Source organism: Pristiophorus japonicus, chromosome 6, assembly GCF_044704955.1.
Source record: "Pristiophorus japonicus isolate sPriJap1 chromosome 6, sPriJap1.hap1, whole genome shotgun sequence".
NCBI lineage: Eukaryota > Metazoa > Chordata > Chondrichthyes > Pristiophoridae > Pristiophorus > Pristiophorus japonicus.
This window is the reverse complement of record NC_091982.1, coordinates 123,798,079-123,817,490: the sequence shown is the minus strand read 5'-3', so window position 1 is coordinate 123,817,490 and position 19,412 is coordinate 123,798,079. Positions and strand designations below refer to the sequence as shown.

The window sequence follows — 19,412 nt, the reverse complement described above, 5'->3', positions numbered from 1 at the left end:
GGTGCTCCTCTGGACCAGATCCCCACTTCCTGTTGTGTGAAGAAATGCTTCCTGATTTCACGCCTAAACATCCTGGCTCTAATTTTAAGATGATGCCTCTTGTTCTGGATTGGCCCACTGGAGGAAATAGATTCTCAGTATCTACCTTGTAGAATCACTGAATCATTTTAAATGCTTCGATTAGATCATCCTTCAACCGTCGGAACTCAAGGGAATACACGACAGGTTTCTGCACCTTGTCCTCATAATTTAACCCTCTCAGCCCTGGTGTTATTCTGGTGAATCTGTGCTGCATCCCCTCCTCGGACAACACGTCTTTCCTGAGGTGGGGTGTCCAAAACTGAACATAGTGCATGGGGTCTGTCCAAGACTCTGGACACTTAAAGCATAACTTCCTCGCTTTTCAATTCCAACCACCTTGAGATAAAGGCTGAGTGAGCATCAAATATGCACAGTCCCCGGTCTCGGATTGCCGCCTGCAGCCAGGTTGAGAGGTCGGCTGGCTGCTGGCGGGTAGACCTCAGAAGTGAGGGGCCAGTCCGGGGGAGGGATCTTGGGGGGGGAGGGGTTGGTGGAAGATTATCGGTAGGGGTTGGGGTGGGGGGGAGAGCATCACGGGAATCAGGGGGGAAGAGCATCGGCAGGGGTTGGGGATCGGGGGTGGTGGGGAGAGCATCATGGGGATCGGCCAGGGGGAAGAACATCAGGAGGGGCGGGATGAGCATCGGCAGGGGTCGGCGATCAGCGGGGTGGAGAGCATCGGCAGGGGTCAGGGATCCTGGGGGGGGAGAGCATCGGCAGGGGTCGTGGATCTGCCGGGGGGGCAGAGCATCGGCAGGGGTCAGGGATTGTGGGGTGGAGAGCATCAGCTGGGATCGGGGATCCGGGAAGTGGGGGTGGGGGAGGAGTGGAGAGAGGATCGGCAGGAGTCGTAGATGTGGGGGAGAGAATCAGCCGGGGTCGGGGATCCGGAGGGAGAGAGCATCTGCAGGGGTCGGGGGAGGGTGTGGGTTCATCATCAGGGTTCAGGTATCTGGGTGAGAGCATCGGCCGGGGTTGATGATCTAGGGAGGGGGAGAGCATCGACAGGGGATTCGAAGGGATCAGCAGGAGGGGCGAGAGGGTCATGGTGGGCTTCACCAGCATCGTTGACGGGAAGGCCTTGTGAGGTGATCGGAGGCCTTGTGCGGTGGTATAGCCCCAACCTGCTCAACCTTTCTTCAAAAGACAACCCTTCATCTCAGGAATCAAACTAGTGAATCTTCTCTGAATAGCCTCCAATGCAAGTATATCCCTCCTTAAATAAGGAGATCAAAACTGTATGCAGTACTCCAGGTGTGGTCTTACCAATGCCCTGTACAGTTGTAGCAGGACTTCACGACTTTTATACTCCATCCCCCTTGCAATAAAGGCCAACATTTACCTTCCTGATTACTTGCTGTACGTGCATACTAACTTTTTGTGTTTCATGTACAAGGACCCCCAGGTGCCTCTCTCTCCATTTAAATAATAATACTCTCTTTTATTCTTCCTACCAAAGTGGATAACCTCATTTTACCACATTATACTCCATCTGCCAAGTTTTTGCCCACTCAGTTAACCTATACATTTGCAGATTCTTTGTGTCCTCTTTACAACTTGATTTCCCACCTATCTTTGCATCATCAGCAAATTTGGTTACATTACACTCGGTCCCTTCATTCAAGTCATTAATATAGAATATTCAGTTCCAAGCCTTGGTCACCTTGCAACCAAATCTGTGATTGCACTGGAAAGGGTACAGAGGAGATTTACAAGAATGTTGCCTGGACTGGAGAATTTTGGTTGTGAGGAAAGATTGGAGATGCTGGGTCTGTTTTCTTTGAACAGAGGAGTCTGAGAGGAGACCTGATTGAGATGTATAAAATTATGAGAGCCCTGGTTAGCGTGGATAGGAAGGACCTGTTTTCCTTGGCAGAGGCATCAACAACCAGGGGGCATAGATTTAAAACTGATTTGTGGGAGGTTTAGAGGAGATACGAGGGGAAATTTCTTCACCCAGAGGGTGCTGGGTCTGGAACTCACTGCCTGAAAGGGTGGTAAAGGCAGAAACCCTCACCACATTTAAACAATACTTGGATGTGCACTTAAAGTGACGTAACCTACAGGGCTACGGAACAAGAATTGGAAAGTGTGATTAGGCTGGATAGCTGTTGGTCAGCTGTTGGACACGATAGGCTGAAATGGTCTCCTTCCGTGCTATAAATTTCTATAAGTCTATGACACCCATTTATTTCTATTTGAGCCGTCAACTCATCTGCCTTGTTACGAATGCTGCGTGCATTCAGACAAAGAGTTTTTAATTTTGTCTTTCAATTTTTCCCTGGTTTAACTCTACTTTCTGGTGCGCTCATAGAAACATAGAAAATAGGTGCAGGAGTAGGCCATTCGGCCATTCGAGCCTGCACCGCCATTCAATGACTTCGTGGCTGAACATGCAACTTCAGTACCCCATTCCTGCTTTCTCGCCATACCCCTTGATCCCCCTAGTAGTAAGGACTACATCTAACTCCTTTTTGAATATATTTAGTGAATTGGCCTCAACAACTTTCTGTGGCAGAGAATTCCACAGGTTCACCACTCTCTGGGTGAAGAAGTTTCTCCTCATCTCGGTCCTAAATGGCTTACCCCTTATCCTTAGACTGTGACCCCTGGTTCTGGACTTCCCCAACATTGGCAACATTCTTCCTGCATCTAACCTGTCTAAACCCCGTCAGAATTTTAAACATTTCGATGAGATCCCCTCTCATTCTTCTGAGCTCCAGTTGATCCAGTCTTTCTTGATATGTCAGTCCCGCCATCCCGGAAATCAGTCTGGTAAATCTTCGCTGCACTCCCTCAATAGCAAGAATGTCCTTCCTCAAGTTAGGAGACCAAAACTGTACACAATACTCCAGGTGTGGCCTCACCAAGGCCCTGTACAACTGTAGCAATATCTCCCTGCCCCTGTACTCCAATCCCCTCGCTATGAAGGCCAACATGCCATTTGCTTTCTTAACCACCTGCTGTACCTGCATGCCAACCTTCAATGACTGATGTATCATGACACCCAGGTCTCGTTGCAACTCCCCTTTTCCTAATCTGTCACCATTCAGATAATAGTCTGTCTCTCTGTTTTTACCATCAAAGTGGATAACCTCACATTTATCCACATTATACTTCATCTGCCATGCATTTTGCCACTCACCTAACCTATCCAAGTCACTCTGCAGCCTCATAGCATCCTCCTCACAGCTCACACTGCCACCCAACTTAGTGTCATCCGCAAATTTGGAGATACTACATTTAATCCCCTCGTCTAGAAACATAGACATAGAAACATAGAAAATAGGTGCAGGAGTCGGCCATTCGGCCCTTCTAGCCTGCACCGCCAGTTAATGAGTTCATGGCTGAACATGCAAATTCAGGACCCCATTCCTGCTTTCTCGCCATATCCCTTGATCCCCCTAGTAGTAAGGACTTCATCTAACTCCTTTTTGAATATATTTAGTGAATTGGCCTCAACAACTTTCTGTGGCAAAGAATTCCACAGGTTCACCACACTCTGGGTGAAGAAGTTTCTCCTCATCTCGGTCCTAAATGGCTTACCCCTTATCCTTAGACTGTGACTCCTGGTTCTGGACTTCCCCAACATTGGGAACATTCTTCCTGCATCTAACCTGTCTGAACCCATCAGAATTTTAAACGTTTCTATGAGGTCCCCTCTCATTCTTCTGAACTCCAGTGAATACAAGCCCAGTGGATCCAGTCTTTCTTGATAGGTCAGTCCTGCCATCCTGGGAATCAGCCTGGTGAACCTTCGCTGCATTTCCCCAATAGCAAGAATGTCCTTCCTTAAGTTAGGAGACCAGAACTGTACACAATACTCCAGGTGTGGCCTCACCAAGGCCCTGTACAACTGTAGTAACACCTCCCTGCCCCTGTACTCAAATCCCCTCGCTATGAAGGCCAACATGCCATTTGCTTTCTTAACCGCCTGCTGTACATGCAGAAGTGTAGAGGAACAAAGGGACCTGGGAGATCATGTCCACATGTTCAATGACTGATGTACCATGACACCCAGGTCTCGTTGCACCTCCCCTTTTCCTAATCTGTCACCATTCAGATAATAGTCTGTCTCTCTGTTTTTACCACCAAAGTGGATAACCTCACATTTATCCACATTATACTTCATCTGGCATGCATTTGCCCACTCACCTAACCTATCCAAGTCACCCTGCAGCCTCATAGCATCCTTCTCGCAGCTCACACTGCCACCCAACTTAGTGTCATCTGCAAATTTGGAGATACTACATTTAATCCCCTCGTCTAAATCACTAATGTACAGTGTAAACAGCTGGGGCCCCAGCACAGAACCTTGCGGTACCCCACTAGTCACTGCCTGCCATTCTGAAAAGTCCCCATTTACTCCTACTCTTTGCTTCCTGTCTGACAACCAGTTCTCAATCCATGTCAGCACACTACCCCCAATCCCATGTGCTTTAACTTTGCACATTAATCTCTTGTGTGGGACCTTGTCGAAAGCCTTCTGAAAGTCCAACTGGTTCTCCCTTGTCCACTCTACTGGAAATATCCTCAAAAAATTCCAGAAGATTTGTCAAGCATGATTTCCCTTTCACAAATCCATGCTGACTTGGACCTATCATGTCACCTCTTTCCAAATGCGCTGCTATGACATCCTTAATAATTAATTCCATCATTTTACCCACTACTGGGGTCAGGCTGACCGATCTATAATTCTGTTTTCTCTCTCCCTCCTTTTTTAAAAAGTGGGGTTACATTGGCTACCCTCCACTCCATAGGAACTGATCCAGAGTCAATGGAATGTTGGAAAATGACTGTCAATGCATCCGCTATTTCCAAGGCCACCTCCTTAAGTACTCTGGGATGCAGTCCATCACGCCCTGGGGATTTATCGGCCTTCAATCCTATCAATTTCCCCAACACAATTTCCCGACTAATAAGGATTTCCCTCAGTTCCTCCTCCTTACTATACCCTCTGACCCCTTTTATATCCGGAAGGCTGTTTGTGTCCTCCTTAGTGAATACCGAACCAAAGTACTTGTTCAATTGGTCTGCCATTTCTTTGTTCCCTGTTATGACTTCCCCTGATTCTGACTGCAGGGGACCTACATTTGTCTTTACTAACCTTTTTCTCTTTACATATCTATAGAAACTTTTGCAATCCGTCTTAATGTTCCCTGCAAGCTTCTTCTCGTACTCCATTTTCACTGCCCTAATCAAACCCTTTGTCCTCATCTGCTGAGTTCTAAATTTCTCCCAGTCCCTGGGTTCGCTGCTATTTCTGGCCAATTTGTATGCCACTTCCTTGGCTTTAATACTATCCCTGATTTCCCTTGATACCCACGGTTGAGCCACCTTCCCTTTTTTATTTTTACGCCAGACAGGGATGTACAATTGTCGTAGTTCATCCATGCGGTCTCTAAATGTCTGCCATTGCCCATCCACAGTCAACCCCTTAAGTATCATTCGCCAATCTATCCTCGCTAATTCACGCCTCATACCTTCAAAGTTACCCTTCTTTAACTTCTGGACCATGGTCTCTGAATTAACTGTTTCATTCTCCATCCTAATGTAGAATTCCACCATATTATGGTCACTCTTACCCAATGGGCCTCGCACAACGAGATTGCTAATTAATCCTCTCTCATTACACAACACCCAGTCTAAGATGGCCTCCCCCCTAGTTGGTTCCTCGACATATTGGTCTAGAAAACCATCCCTTATGCACTCCAGGAAATCCTCCTCCACCGTATTGCTTCCAGTTTGGTTAGCCCAATCTATATGCATATTAAAGTCACCCATGATAACTGCTGCACCTTTATTGCATGCAGCCCTAATTTCCTGTTTGATGCACTCCCCAACATCACTACTACTGTTTGGAGGTCTGTACACAACTCCTGCTAACGTTTTTTGCCCTTTGGTGTTCTGCAGCTCAACCCATATAGATTCCACATCATCCAAGCTAATGTCCTTCCTATCTATTGCATTAATCGCCTCTTTAACCAGCAATGCTACCCCACCTCCTTTTCCTTTTATTCTATCCTTCCTGAATGTTGAATACCCCTGGATGTTGAGTTCCCAGCCCTGATCATCCTGGAGCCACGTCTCTGTAATTCCAATCACATCATATCTGTTAACATCTAGTTGCACAGTTAATTCATCCACCTTATTACGGATACTCCTTGCATTAAGACACACAGCCTTCAGGCTTATTTTTTTAACACCCTTTGTCCTTTTCGAATTATGACGTAGTGTGGCCCTTTTTATTTCTTGCCTTTGTTTACTCGGCCTTCTACTTTGCTTTTTACCTTTCTACCATCTGTTTCTGACTCCATATTACTTCGCCCTATCTCGCTGCATAGGTTCCCATCCCTCTGCCATATTAGTTTAAACACTCCCGAACTGCATTCGCAAATGTTACCCCCAGGATATCTCTTCTGTGCAGCAGAGCCACCCACGGTGCCATGAACCTGGCTGCTGGTGCCTTCCCCTGGTAAGTCATCTCCCCCAACAGTATCCAAAACTGTACATCTGTTTTGGAGGGAGATAACCACAGGGGACTCCTGCACTACCTTCCTGCTCTTGCCTTGTCTCTTGGTCACCCATTCAGTATCTGTCCTAACCCTTACCTGCGGTGTGACCAACTCACTAAATGTGCTATCCACAACATTCTCAGCATTGCGCATGCTCCAGAGTGAGTCCATCCGCAGCTCCATGCCGTCATGCGGTCTGTTTATACAGAGAGGGGGAGAGAGAGGGTTTAGAGGGGGAGAGAGAGAGAGGAAGAGTGAGGTGATTGGAGGAAGAGAGAGGGGTATTGGAGGGAGAGAGAGGGGGACTAAGTGGGGGAGAGGGGAAGATAGAAGGGATTGGAGGGACAGAGAGAGGGGGATTGGAGGGTGAGAGACAGGGGAGGTCGGAGGGAGAGAGAAAGGGGAGATCAGAGGGTGAGAGGAGGGGTCGGAGGCTGATAATGGGCATTCGAAGGGAGAGACGAGGTCAGAAACTCAAGCTGAGGGGTTCTAAAAAGTACGGAGAGCGATTGGTGGAATAACATGATCCAGGTCTAAAGCGGGGGTCGGGGGCGGGGGATGAGAGCGAGAATGTGATCCAGATGGTCAGAGTGGACAAAATGTTGATGTCACGACAATGTCACTATTCACTTTATACCCAATACACCTGTTAACAGTCCATGACCCATAGTCAATGCCCCATCTATGGCGTGAGTGGGTGGAGCCCAGGAACTTGTTCAGGGTAGTAGGGCGAGGATCCATGGGGGAGGAACAGGGGGAGAATATCAGGAATCCAGGGGCAGAATTGGGGGGATGTAGGTCAGGAACTTGAGCAGGAGGAGAAGGTCAAGGAGCCATGGTGGGAGGGAGAAGCTCAAGAACTTGGGCGGTGTAATGTCTGCAAGCTTGTAATGTTTGTTGCTCCACACTGGACGTGGACTTATTTTGTACTGCAAGTGCAGGGTTAATAATAAGCAGAATCAGGCAGTTTCCGGAGGCTTCCGAGAGAGCTGCATGTCATGTAGGAAGCTGTATGTGCTTGTGCGCTGTGAAGATATCACATTTGGCGATGAGATGGGACTTTTCGGATGATTTAAAGCTTACATTTTGTTGGGGAAGGATTCAGCCAGCCGGCAGAGAGACTTTGGAAGTTTCTGTCTTTGGAAAAAAGCTAAAAATCCGAGGTAAAATACAGCACATGGTGTGAACAGCTAGAGATTAAAATGTCAGCTGTAATCGGACATTTGGGGGAATATAGACATGACCAGGAACATTTTAAAGCGTATGTGGATCGGCTAGAAATGTATTTCACCGCAAATAACATAATCGAAGTTCCAGACAATGCAGTCCAGAACCGGGCTGTGTTGGAACGTAAGAAAGCGATCTTCTTATCGGAGGCGGGTCCGGCATTGTACGAAACCCTTGTAAATCTGCTTTTGCCTGACAAGCCAAAGGACACAATGCTTAAAGAGATTTTAACGAAGCTGGAACAGTAACATAAACCCAAACCGTTAGAAATTGCTTAAAGCTATTGTTTTGGGATTCGGAATCAAAAGACTGATTCAATTATCAGTGATTACATCGTAGCATAAAAAAAAGCTATCGATGCACTGTAATTTTGGAAACTTACAAATCTGAGCATTACGGGATCGTTTTGTTTGTGGGGTGAAAAATGATGCGATCAGAAGGAAGTTATTGACGACGGCTGAATTGACTTTTGAGATTGCTTGTCAGACAGCGAGGTCGATGGGCATGGCCGAACAATATTCCCGAGAATTCAACAATAATTACGGTCGTCAGTCAAGCGAGGTAAATCACCTGCAGGTTCAAAGTAAAAAACGGTGGGGACCCAAAGTCTCAGAAACTGGAAATTCTAACAGCGTCGAAGTCGTGCTATAGGAGCTCAAAGTTGCCCATACGTGAAGGCAGAGTGTTTCTTCTGCAGGAAGACTGGGCATCTTGCGAAGGCATGCTGACTGAAGGGTAAACCAGCTTCCAACGCTATGAGTCCAGTGTTCAAAGCTATGAGTAGAAATCCCAAGAGACTACATAGCATGGAAGAACAACAACAGGACGAGGAGATGGTTGAGTTACATGTCATCAGGAGCACGAGGCTAACGGACAGCGATTCGGAAAGCATCAAAATCCACATAGATGTAGCGGGATTCAAGATACCAATGGAAATCGACACAGGTGCATCCGTGAGTGTAGTACCAGAGTCGCTGTACCTCGACAAATTGCGTGATTTCCAACTGGAGGCTACTCGGGAGAGAAAATTCCTGTGGTAGGTTGTATTACTGTACAGGTGAAATATAAAGATGAATTTCAGAACTTGCCTCTAATAGTAGTGAAAGGAGACAAGTCTGCCTTACTAGGAAGAAATTGGTTGAGCTCACTGAAGCTGGATTGGAGTAAAATTTTCTGTGTGGAAGCGAGATTTTCGTCAACGGATGAGGTTATCAAGAAGTATCCAAAGGTGTTCTGCGAATCGGGCAGTCCGATCCAAGGCTTCAAGGTGAGTGTCAGGGTACAGAAGGACGCTAGATCGGTTTACTACAAGCCACGTTCTGTTCCATATGCACTCAAGGAGAACGTTGAGCAAGAACTCAAAAGACTAGAGACTGAGAACATTATTTGGAAGCTAGATCGATGTAACTGTTGTTGTACCTAAGTCCGATGGTAAGGTAAGATTGTGTGCTGATTATAAAGTAACCGTAAACCAGGTTCCAGAGGGTAATGTCCCCAATACATTGCTGAATATAGATGATTTGTTCACAACACTAATAGGTGGTCAGATCTTCTCAAAAGTGGATCTTACAAATGCCTGCTTATAGCTTGAACTAGATGAGGAGTCCAAGTCATGTTTGACTATAAATACTCATCGAGGCCTATATCAATTTAATAGGCTACCGTTTGGAGTGTCTTCTGCCCCTGCCATATTCCAAGGGGATGAAGTCCTCAAATGGCTAGAGAAGCACAGAGTACGAGTGTCTGCTCGTAAGTGTGAGTTATTTAAAAACTCAGTGGACGACTTAGGGTACAGAGTAGACAAAGATGGTTTACATCCAACAATGGAAAAATTGGATGCAATTCGAAATGCACCCACTCCCAGGAATGTCACTCAACTTTGTTCATTCTTGGGTCTTTTGAACTATTATGGGAAGTTCCTACCAAATTTGGCTAAGTATTACATCCACTGAATGAACTATTAAAAAAACAGGTCCATTGGAAGTGGTCAAAAGAATGCGATATAGCATTCAAGGAGTATAAAAGCAAATTGGGAGAGAGCACCATGTTAGTTCACTATGACATATCTAAGATGATTAAGCCAGCATGTGATGCCTCTCCGTATGGAGTTGGGGCAGTGATCTCTCATGTATCATGTAGTGGGGAGGAGAGACCAATTGATTTTGCTTCATGCACTCTCAGTGCCAGTGAGAGTAATTATGCACAAATTGAAAGGGAAGTTTTGGCATTAATTTTTGGGGTCAAGAAGTTTCATAAATACTTGTATGGTCGTAAGTTTACCATCGTTACGGATCATAAGCTCCTAACAGCAATCCTCCATCCAAAGTCCCCAGTTCCAACATTAGTTGCAGCCCGAATGCAGAGATGGGCTTTGATTTTGTCAGCATATACATATGATATTGAATACAGATGATCAGCTGATCACAGTAATGCTGATGCAATGTCGAGATTGCCTTTCCCATCACAAGTTACACCTGATCAGGAAAAAGTGTTTTATTTTTCATACATTGATGAACTGCCAGTCACAGCTGAAGAGATTGGTAGAGCAACCAACCGTGACCCAGTGATGTCAAAGGTGTATGATTATATTGCAAATGGATGGCCAAACCAGGTAACAGACAAAGATACACATCCATTCTTCATTCGTAGTAATGAATTTCGTTCAGAAGAATTTGCACAATTCACAAGCAAAGATTGTGTGAAACATACCAAGGTTCCACCATACCATCCTGCTTCGAATGGTGCAGCAGAGCGCACTGTACAAGTTGTAAAACAAATGTTAGATCCAAATCCAAGGAAACGAATGTTGTCATTGGATCACAAATTGGCTAATTTTTTGATTACATATCGAAATACTCCTCACACAACTACTGGTAGAACACCACCAGAGTTGTTTCTCAAATGACAGCCACGAACCAGATTCTCATTTTAAAGCCAAATTTGGCACAGTCCGTAGAAGAGACACAATTGAGACAGAAAGAGAACCATGATCGAGGTAGAGTAAAAGAGAGAAATATGAAATTAAACCAGCAGGTGAGAATGAAGAACCATCACCATGAATGGTTAAAGTGGTTACCAGGAAGAGTGGTGAAGATATGTGGTTCTCACACATATTTGGTAAAGATGTTTGATAATGGACAGGTTAGGTTTGTTCATATTGATCATATTTTACCGACGGACATGGAAGGAGTTGAAGGTGTGGGAATAATTCTATTATTTCTGACTCATCAGATAGTTTTGATACACCAGTAGCAAATCCTAAATCCAATGTACTGGAAACAAATCCAGTAGAGAATCAGGATGAAAGTCTGAGTCCGAGTTAGGAAAACAAAGAGCCTGAAGTAAGAGAGAGTTCAAATGCAAATCAAGTTAATTCCATGGAAGAAAACGTTCCTCAGGATGAGCCTCGAATGAGTTTAGATTCTACACGAGGTTTGGAAGGTTCTGTTCAAGAGCGAATGTATCCTCTTTGAAACAGAAAACAAGTGCTAAAGTTAACATTGTAAATATGGAAAAAAAATAAGTCTATATCCTGTGTTATGTATAAACATGAAAGTTATGAATGAGGTTTGTTGTTATAATTTCTTCATTTGGTAGAGAGAAGTGTAATATCTGAATGTTTGTAGCTCCACACTGTGGATGTGGACGTATTGTGTACTGCAACTGCGGAGTTAATAATAAACAGCACCAGGCAGATTCCGGAGGCTTCCGAGAGAGCTGCCTGCCATGTTAGGAGCTGTGTGTGCTTGTGCTCTGTGAATATATCACAGGCGGTGGGGGTGTTGGGGGCAAGAACTTGTTTGGGTGTTGTGGGAGATGGTCAACCCATGAGAGTGAGCCCTGTCTGTTCCAAGTGAGCTCTGCTCTGTCTGGAGTCAGCAGTCAGCATTGTTTGAATTACAGTTTACAAAGTCACGGATTATATCGGCAGTGAGGATCCGATTATACATTCCAGACTAACTGCTGGGTGTGTCTTATCCTCCAAGGGGACCAATCAGCAATCAGGACTTGTTATCAAGGGGACCAATCCGAGCTTTTGTTGTTGCAAATTAACACGTTCTTTTTTATATGAAAATTTGGCCAAACTTCTAACAGTAAGAAGGTTTATTCAGAGTTCTATATGATAATTGGGTGAAAATGAAACAGTTACTCAAGAAACAAACTGCGTGAAATGCCTTGTGATGAAATGACGGGACCGTGTATTTATCAGAATGGGGAGTGGTGTCTAACAAGAGGCAGGGTATGGAGATTGCTCACAATACAGAGAGAGGAAACCAAACAACTCATTGCAAACACCTCAGAAAATCAACAAAAGGGCAAATCACCTCTCCTGTTGTGTCTCTCCTTCCCTGCCCATCTGATTATTCCAAATGTTTAGTCCTTTTAAATGAGATATAACTGTTTGATATTACTGCATGAATGCGTAACACATTCAAAATATTCCTGTGTCTGTTATTCTAACATAGACATTTATTTTAAATGGGTTTAGACCACTCATTAAATGGTCACTCACTTTCCCCCACGGGATAACCCTGACCCTCTGCTGGTTGTACACTGACTAACGAGTGAAGTGCAGGTCGCCCAATACTGACCTCTGGCCACAGACCTGTCTCTCAAAATGACCACAGCCACAATCACTGACCCTCCCCTCCTCACTGCTCTTACATACAGCTGTCAATCAAAATCACCAACTCCAGGCTGACCGGATTCTGGGGTCTGATCCTGAAACCTCAGCCCTTCTGTTTGAACACTCTGTGAATCTGTGTCAGAGCAGCATATTGTACCAGTATTTGCCATTCAAATAATGCTTTAACAATGCCCATAACTCGACATTCAATCAGCATCAGCAGAATAATCTCGCATTGGTTTGACTGAAGCCAAGATGGAGATTTGCCTCTGTGCAGAGTTACCCTGCGATTGTGCCAGGACTGCACGTTCCTCACCAATGTGCTCCCGCCGTGACCCTGTCCAATGTGTGGAGCTTTACGAACTATTCAGGGTGTGTTCCAGCGATATTCACTCCCCCTGTTGGGAGGCTGTCTCTGGAGAGGAGGAAATTCCAGTGCTGCTACAGAAGCTTAAAGGGCCGGAATATGTGTTTGAGCAGCAACTCAGAAAGCTTCAGTAATGTTTGAGGCAGGTTCTTCGGCGCACAGGAGCTCCACGGTTTTTTAGGACTGAGGGAAGGAGTCGCGTGAAAAGCATGGTCCAGTCTCTGTGGACGGGGCCTTGGCAGTAAGAGCAACCACCGGTCAGGAACTCCCAGTCAGGAACGCAATGCTGGAAGAAATTTAATGACCTCACAAGGGATGCAAAGGTAAAAGAGTTACACAATTCAAACTGAAGCAAATGTGAAATCATGTTTTCCATTTCCACCCACCGTGCCCTCCCTGTGTCCCACACCAGGTGCTACTTCCCTTAAATATTGAGGAGGAAACACGAGACCCTTCCTATCCCATTCATTCCCTCACAGTCTAAGTGAAAATGTGAAAAAGCTGCATTATGTATTTTCCAGTTTCTTGCAGCTGTTCTTGCCCTGATTCAGGAAGATTACTCACACCAGGCTTGTACTTTATCTCATGGCAAATAAAGTGTCACCATTCACACGCTCTACTTTCCTATTAAAGGAGAAAACCGCACACAACCAGAGACAAAGAAGTGGCATCGGGGGAGGAGCCACAAGCCTCCGACCTCTCACCCTTTGAGGGAGCTCTGGAATCGCTGGGCAGTCACACGGAGCAAGCAGCGAGAGAAGTAGGATGGGAGAAGCCAGCTCCAGGTTGGTCAGGGAACTCCTCGTACTGTGTCTCCAGTTCCTCCTGTTACAGCACAATCTGTCATCGCAATATATTGCCAGTGTTTAATATCGTCACTTGTACTGAGTGCACTGGCCATTCTGCAGCTCATGTTCCCCTGTTAACCTCTGCTCTTCTCCAGCCCTTCAGCACAGGAGGAGCAGCCTCAAGACCCAGGGCCCTCAGCTTGGGCTCCATCCAACCTTCACTTCACCAACCCCATCACTGTACCTGAGCCTCACAAGCACCGGCCGAGAGACGCTCACTCGGTAGGGCTTAGTCAGACTGAGGGAGGTCTACGGGGTGATGCACAGAGGCCAAGTGGTGAGGATGAGCTTGGGGTGGTAGATGGGGTAGTCACTACTGTCCGGAGGGACAGGAGATGTTTGCCCTCAGCTGTGGTACCTCAGGGCCCAGATCTAAGGAGTCCATCAGTTAAAGGAAGGGTGGTTACCTTCAGCAATGGCAAATTAAATTGTCGTTCATCTCATTGCTCGTTGGGAGTCCTTGTTGTGTGTAAATTATCACATTTGCCACATATCAAGTAATTTGTTCGATGTGAAGTGTATGGGGATGTCCTGAGGCTGTGACAATCTGCTGCATCAATGCAAGTTCTTTTATTCTGTTACAAACCAACATGTAAAATGTTTCCTTTCAGTGATCAGTCTCTGAATACTACATTCTTCTGTCCGAATGAGCTCAAGAAACTGAAGTCTGATTATGAAACGGGCGGGCTGGAGGCAGCTGTGCCTCTGATACAGAAGAAGATAAAAGATCTCAACAATACAGAACTTAACATTGCCGTGACGGGAGAATCAGGCACAGGGAAATCCACCTTCATCAATGCTATGAGAGGGCTTCGGAGCGATGGTGAGGGAGCTGCTAAAACTGGGCCGATAGAAACCACAATGAAGCCAGCCCGATACGCACATCCCAGCCTGCCTAATGTTTACTTCTGGGACCTGCCTGGAATTGGAACGACAAAATTCCCAGCGGATAAATACCTGCGGGAAATGGATTTTAAAATATACGATTTCTTCATCATTTTCTCAGCCTGTCGATTCAAAGAAAATGATGTAAAACTCGCCAAAGAGATTAAACGGCTGGGGAAGAATTTCTACTTCATTCGATCTAAAATTGACAATGATCTCGATTCATTTGAAAAGGAGGGTGTGGATTTTAACAAACAGAAAGAACTGGACAAAATCAGGAATAACTGTGTCAGCAACTTGCAAGAGGCAGGGATTGAATCACCCACTGTTTTCCTGATATCAAGCTTTAAACTGAATGACTTTGATTTTCCAGCATTAAAGGAAGCCCTTTCAAATAACCTTGACGATATAAAGAAGCATGTTTTCTTGCTGTCACTTCCAAACACAACGTTGGAGATTGTAGAGAATAAAAGAAAAGAGCTAAAGAAACAAGTCTGGATGTTGGCAACACTTTCAGGAACAGTGGGAGCAGTGCCCATTCCTGGCCTGTCCTTTGCTTGTGACATTGGGATACTGGTTACAGCAATAATACAGTTCCGTCAATATCTGGGTCTGGATGACGCCTCTCTTCAAAGACTGGCCAATGTGACAGGGAAACCTGTGGGAGATCTGAAAGCAGTGGTGGAAACTCCTCTGGTGGGTGAAATAAATAAGGAATTTGTGAAAAGAATGTTGATGGGTTCCGCCTTTGTTACCATTTCAGCCATTGAGATCGGCCTCGACTTTGTACCAGTCGTTGGATCCATCTTTGGAGCAGGATCATCATTTGGAATGACCTACAAGCTGCTGAATGATGCACTGAATGAGCTTGTGAAGAATGCGCAGAGAGTGGTGAAGGCTGCATTTGGGACTGATTAAATGGATTGCACTAAAACATCAGCACATCGCTCTCCTGTACATCGTTAAAAGTTCAAGAATAAAACAGAAAGTAGTGTGAATGTGGCATCTTCCACATCCTCAGGACATCCGAAGACCAGTGGAAACTCCAGAAAACCCACATCAACATGGTTGATATTTTCCGGAGTTTTCACAGAACCTCTGCTGAAGTTATGGTGAACAAGCAAGAGAAAGCCTCGGAAATTCACCCCATAGACATCACACTCTTTAATAGTACAGAGACAATTGCAGTAGAATCTAATAGTGAGAGACAATTGCAGCATAATCTAATAGTATTGAGACAATTGCAGTATAATCTAACAGTACAGAGACAATTGCAGTATAATCTAATAGTACAGAGACAATTGCAGTATAATCTAATTGTAATGTATTTACACACCACTATAAATTCACACGAGGCATATTCTGCAGACAAGGTCACTCTGTGACCCGAACCTTTATTCATAGGACCAAGAAATGATGACCCTGCGTGGGACCTCCCTTTATATACCTGGATGACCAGGTGAGGAGTGTCTCCCACAAGTTCACCCGCTGTGGTCAAGGTGTGCATTTCTTAGGTGTATACAGTATGCAGTGTTGTTACATGAAGATTACAGTTAGAAGAAGGTTAGATACATGACACTAATAGTATAGGGACAATTGCAGCATAATCTAATAGTATAGAGACAATTGCAGTATAATCTAATATACAGACACAATTGCAGTATAATCTAATAGTATAGAGACAATTGCAGTATAATGTAATATGTGTGACTGTAATTCTGAATGTTAATTTCTTGCTATATTTTCAGTGAATGTTTTGATCATTGGAGTTTCCTTGAATGGGAGAACCAATGAAATAAAGTTAGCATCACACTGAATTGTGTCCTGTCCGGTTCATGATGTCTGTCTGGTCGCTCAGTGTTGGGGGGTAATCCTACCCTTGCTGGACTGACTCCTGCTGCTCAGGCTGTGGCTGTGCAGGTTAAATTAAATTAATTGGTATAATTACCTTGAGAACCAAATTAAGCTTCACGATACGCCCCGGATCCTATTCAATTTCTCCCACACTCTGTAATATCCTGTGTGTTTTCACATTGGAAAAGCAGAGTCTCACTGCCAGGGTCCATTTCAGATCTGAGATGATGAGGAATGATGGGGCCCGTTCCCCAGGGCCCGTTCCCCAGGGCCCAGCAGGGCCACATGCCGAGCTGGAGGAGGCTGCCATGATCAATGCAGCTTGCACTTCCTGCAAGACATGGGAACAGTCAGGAGATGCCCTTAAGGCAGTTTCCATGGTGATTACCCAATGGGACCAGTTGCCAGGATCATGGCCCAGGTATCCATCCCACAATGTGTTGCTGAGCAACCTTTCACTCATTTCCTGCTGAGCCATGTGAAGTCTGCACACGATACAGCTCGTTCATTGCTGACCCTGTTCACCCATTGGACACACATCACAGTTGGATCTTACAATGGAAAGTCTTTGGCTCACTCACATCTTCACTGGCTTCATGGATAAAAGCACCAGAGTGCGACCAAGCTGCAAGCCTGGAGCGTGAGACCCTCGCACATTCACCGAAACAGACCCAGCAGCACATGGGTTCAATACTCCAGGATCATTGATCCCTTAGGCACTGGGACCCTGCAATCAGGCTCCTCAGCCCAAGGCAGTCATTTCTCCCCATGCTGAGGCAGTGCTGTCTGCCCCTCCTCCCCTCCCAGCCTCTCCTGCTCACTGGTGCTCGGTGCCTCACCAGCTCTTACACCCTATGACCTGAGTGCTGTATCGGGGCTGCTGTTTCAATGAGGAAGGTACCAGGACAGAATTGGTGAGTCAGGTGAGTGACTCTTCACTCTGGAGCTGCCAGCCTGCTCTTCAGACCAGGCATCAGGCTGTGCATCACCTGCGAGGGTTACAAAGGGAAGGGTTTAGGAGGGTGGCCACTCTTATGTGACTTTGAGGAAGTCAGTGAGCAACAACAGAAGAGCTTGTAATTGAGGTGAATGTCAGGAGACTGTAACAGCTCACTGGACTGAGACCGATCCCTTCTATTACCATGTGTTCTCAGCAGCTCACCTCCAACGTCTCCATCTCCCACCGCCTCCCCGGTGTGTTCCCGAGGAATTGAGGAGCTTCCTCCTCGTGGGTGTGGGGGGATGGGTGCAGTTCCTCTCTGACAACATGTGTTTGACCCACTGATTGTGGGAACTATCCCTCTGCAAAGTGAGGAAGGCCCCTGATTAACACAAGATTGAATTACAGCCAGGAGTGTGCAGACATTGCAGAGGGAGGATGCTTTCAGGTACAGGCTATGCAGCAATCTGTTCTCTATTGAATCAAATCCCACCAGCTGTGTATCAGGATCTGGGATAACAAACTGGAATGGTGGGAAAGGAGTGCGTGTGTGTTTAGCATCAGGTTCCTTTGTGAATATTATGGTCACATCGATCTCTCGATAGTGAGGGCAGGGATGATATGGAGGTGAGTCAGGCTTCCAGCATTCTCTCAGGGTGTGCATGGGTACATGTGACTTCACGTACTGCGGCCAATCCCGTGAGGCCATTAAACCACTTCCTGCACTGTGTTACATTTGTCGGGTGGGCAAGATGCCCCTGAGCCTTAACAACTATCACTTTATACAGAGTCTTTAACATAGTAAAACATCCCAAGGCACTCTCCATCCCACCACGGTCTCCAAATTGTCACACTGCTTGTCCGACATCCAGTACTGGATGAGCAGAAACTTCCTGCAAATAAATATTGGGAAGACCAAAGGCATTGCCTTCTGTCCCCATCACAAATTGTGTTCCCCAGCCACCGACTCCATCCCTCTCCCTGGCACCTGCCTGAGTCTCAACCACACTGTTCACAACCTTGGTGTTGTATTTTACCCCGAGGAGCTTCTAACCACAGATCTACATCATCACTCAGACCAACTACTTCCATCTCGGGAACATCGCCCAACTCCATCCCTGCCTCAGTTCATCCGCTACTGAAACCCTCACCCAGGCCCTTGTTATCTCTAGATCTGACTATTCCAATGCACACCTGGCTGGCCTCCAACCCTCCACCCTCCATTAACCTGAGGTCATCTAATATTCTGCTGCCCATATACTAACTCACACCAAGCCCCGTTCACCCATCACAGCTGTACTCAGTGACCTACATTGGCTCCCGGTTGAGCAATGCCCCTAATTTAAAATTCTCATTCTTGTTTTCAAATCCCTCCATGGCCTCGCCCCTCCCCTACATGATGTCCTGTTCTTGGAGTTTAACAAGTGCAGCTGCACCAACACTCAAACAGCTCAACACCATCCAGGCCATGCTGCTTGAATGGCCCGGCATCCACCACATTAAACACCTTGTCCCTCCACCACCGGCGCTACGTGTACCATCTACACGATGCACTGCAGCAACTCACCAAGGCTTCTTCAATAGGACTTCCTAAACCCACAATCTCCACCACCTAATAGGATAAGGGCAGCAGGCACATGGGAACACCACCACCTCCAAGTTCCTCTCCAAGTCACACAGCATCCTGTCTTGGAAATATATCACCCTTCCTTCATTGTCACTGGGTCAAAAATCATGCACTCCCTCCCTAACAGCACAGTGTGAGTAACTTCACCTCACGGACTGCAACGGTTCAACAAGGCATCACCACCTTTTCAAGGGAAACTAGAGATGGCCAATAAATGCCAGCCTTGCCAGCGATGCCCACATCCCATCAACGAATGTTAAAGAAACAACGGTGGAGTAATCTTGGCCATTGAACGTAATTGTGTTTTACTGTTACTGAGTTAAAGCCAGCGACACTGAGGGTCATGTGATGCATTTGATTACTGTTCCACCTGTGATGGTTTAGATTGTTGGATTGATATTAAATAATGAACTACTTTATTACAATCATCAGTACTTAACC

General features: G+C 45.9%; 1 protein-coding gene across 5 annotated transcripts in view; it reads left to right on the top strand.

Moving 5' to 3' along the window:
• LOC139265775 (interferon-inducible GTPase 5-like) overlaps positions 1–15,881 on the top strand; it is a 59,326-nt gene extending 43,445 nt beyond the window's left edge. For 3 of the 5 annotated variants that reach the window (XM_070883168.1, XM_070883170.1, XM_070883171.1), the window contains exon 3: positions 14,277–15,881. In XM_070883168.1, the coding sequence (XP_070739269.1) occupies positions 14,277–15,468 (1,192 nt within the window). In that variant the 3' untranslated portion in view covers positions 15,469–15,881. Of the gene's footprint in view, positions 1–13,450; positions 13,603–14,276 lie in introns of all 5 variants that reach the window. The other 2 variants (XM_070883172.1, XM_070883173.1) reach the window with 1 other exon arrangement.
• Positions 15,882–19,412: the final 3,531 nt, after the last annotated feature.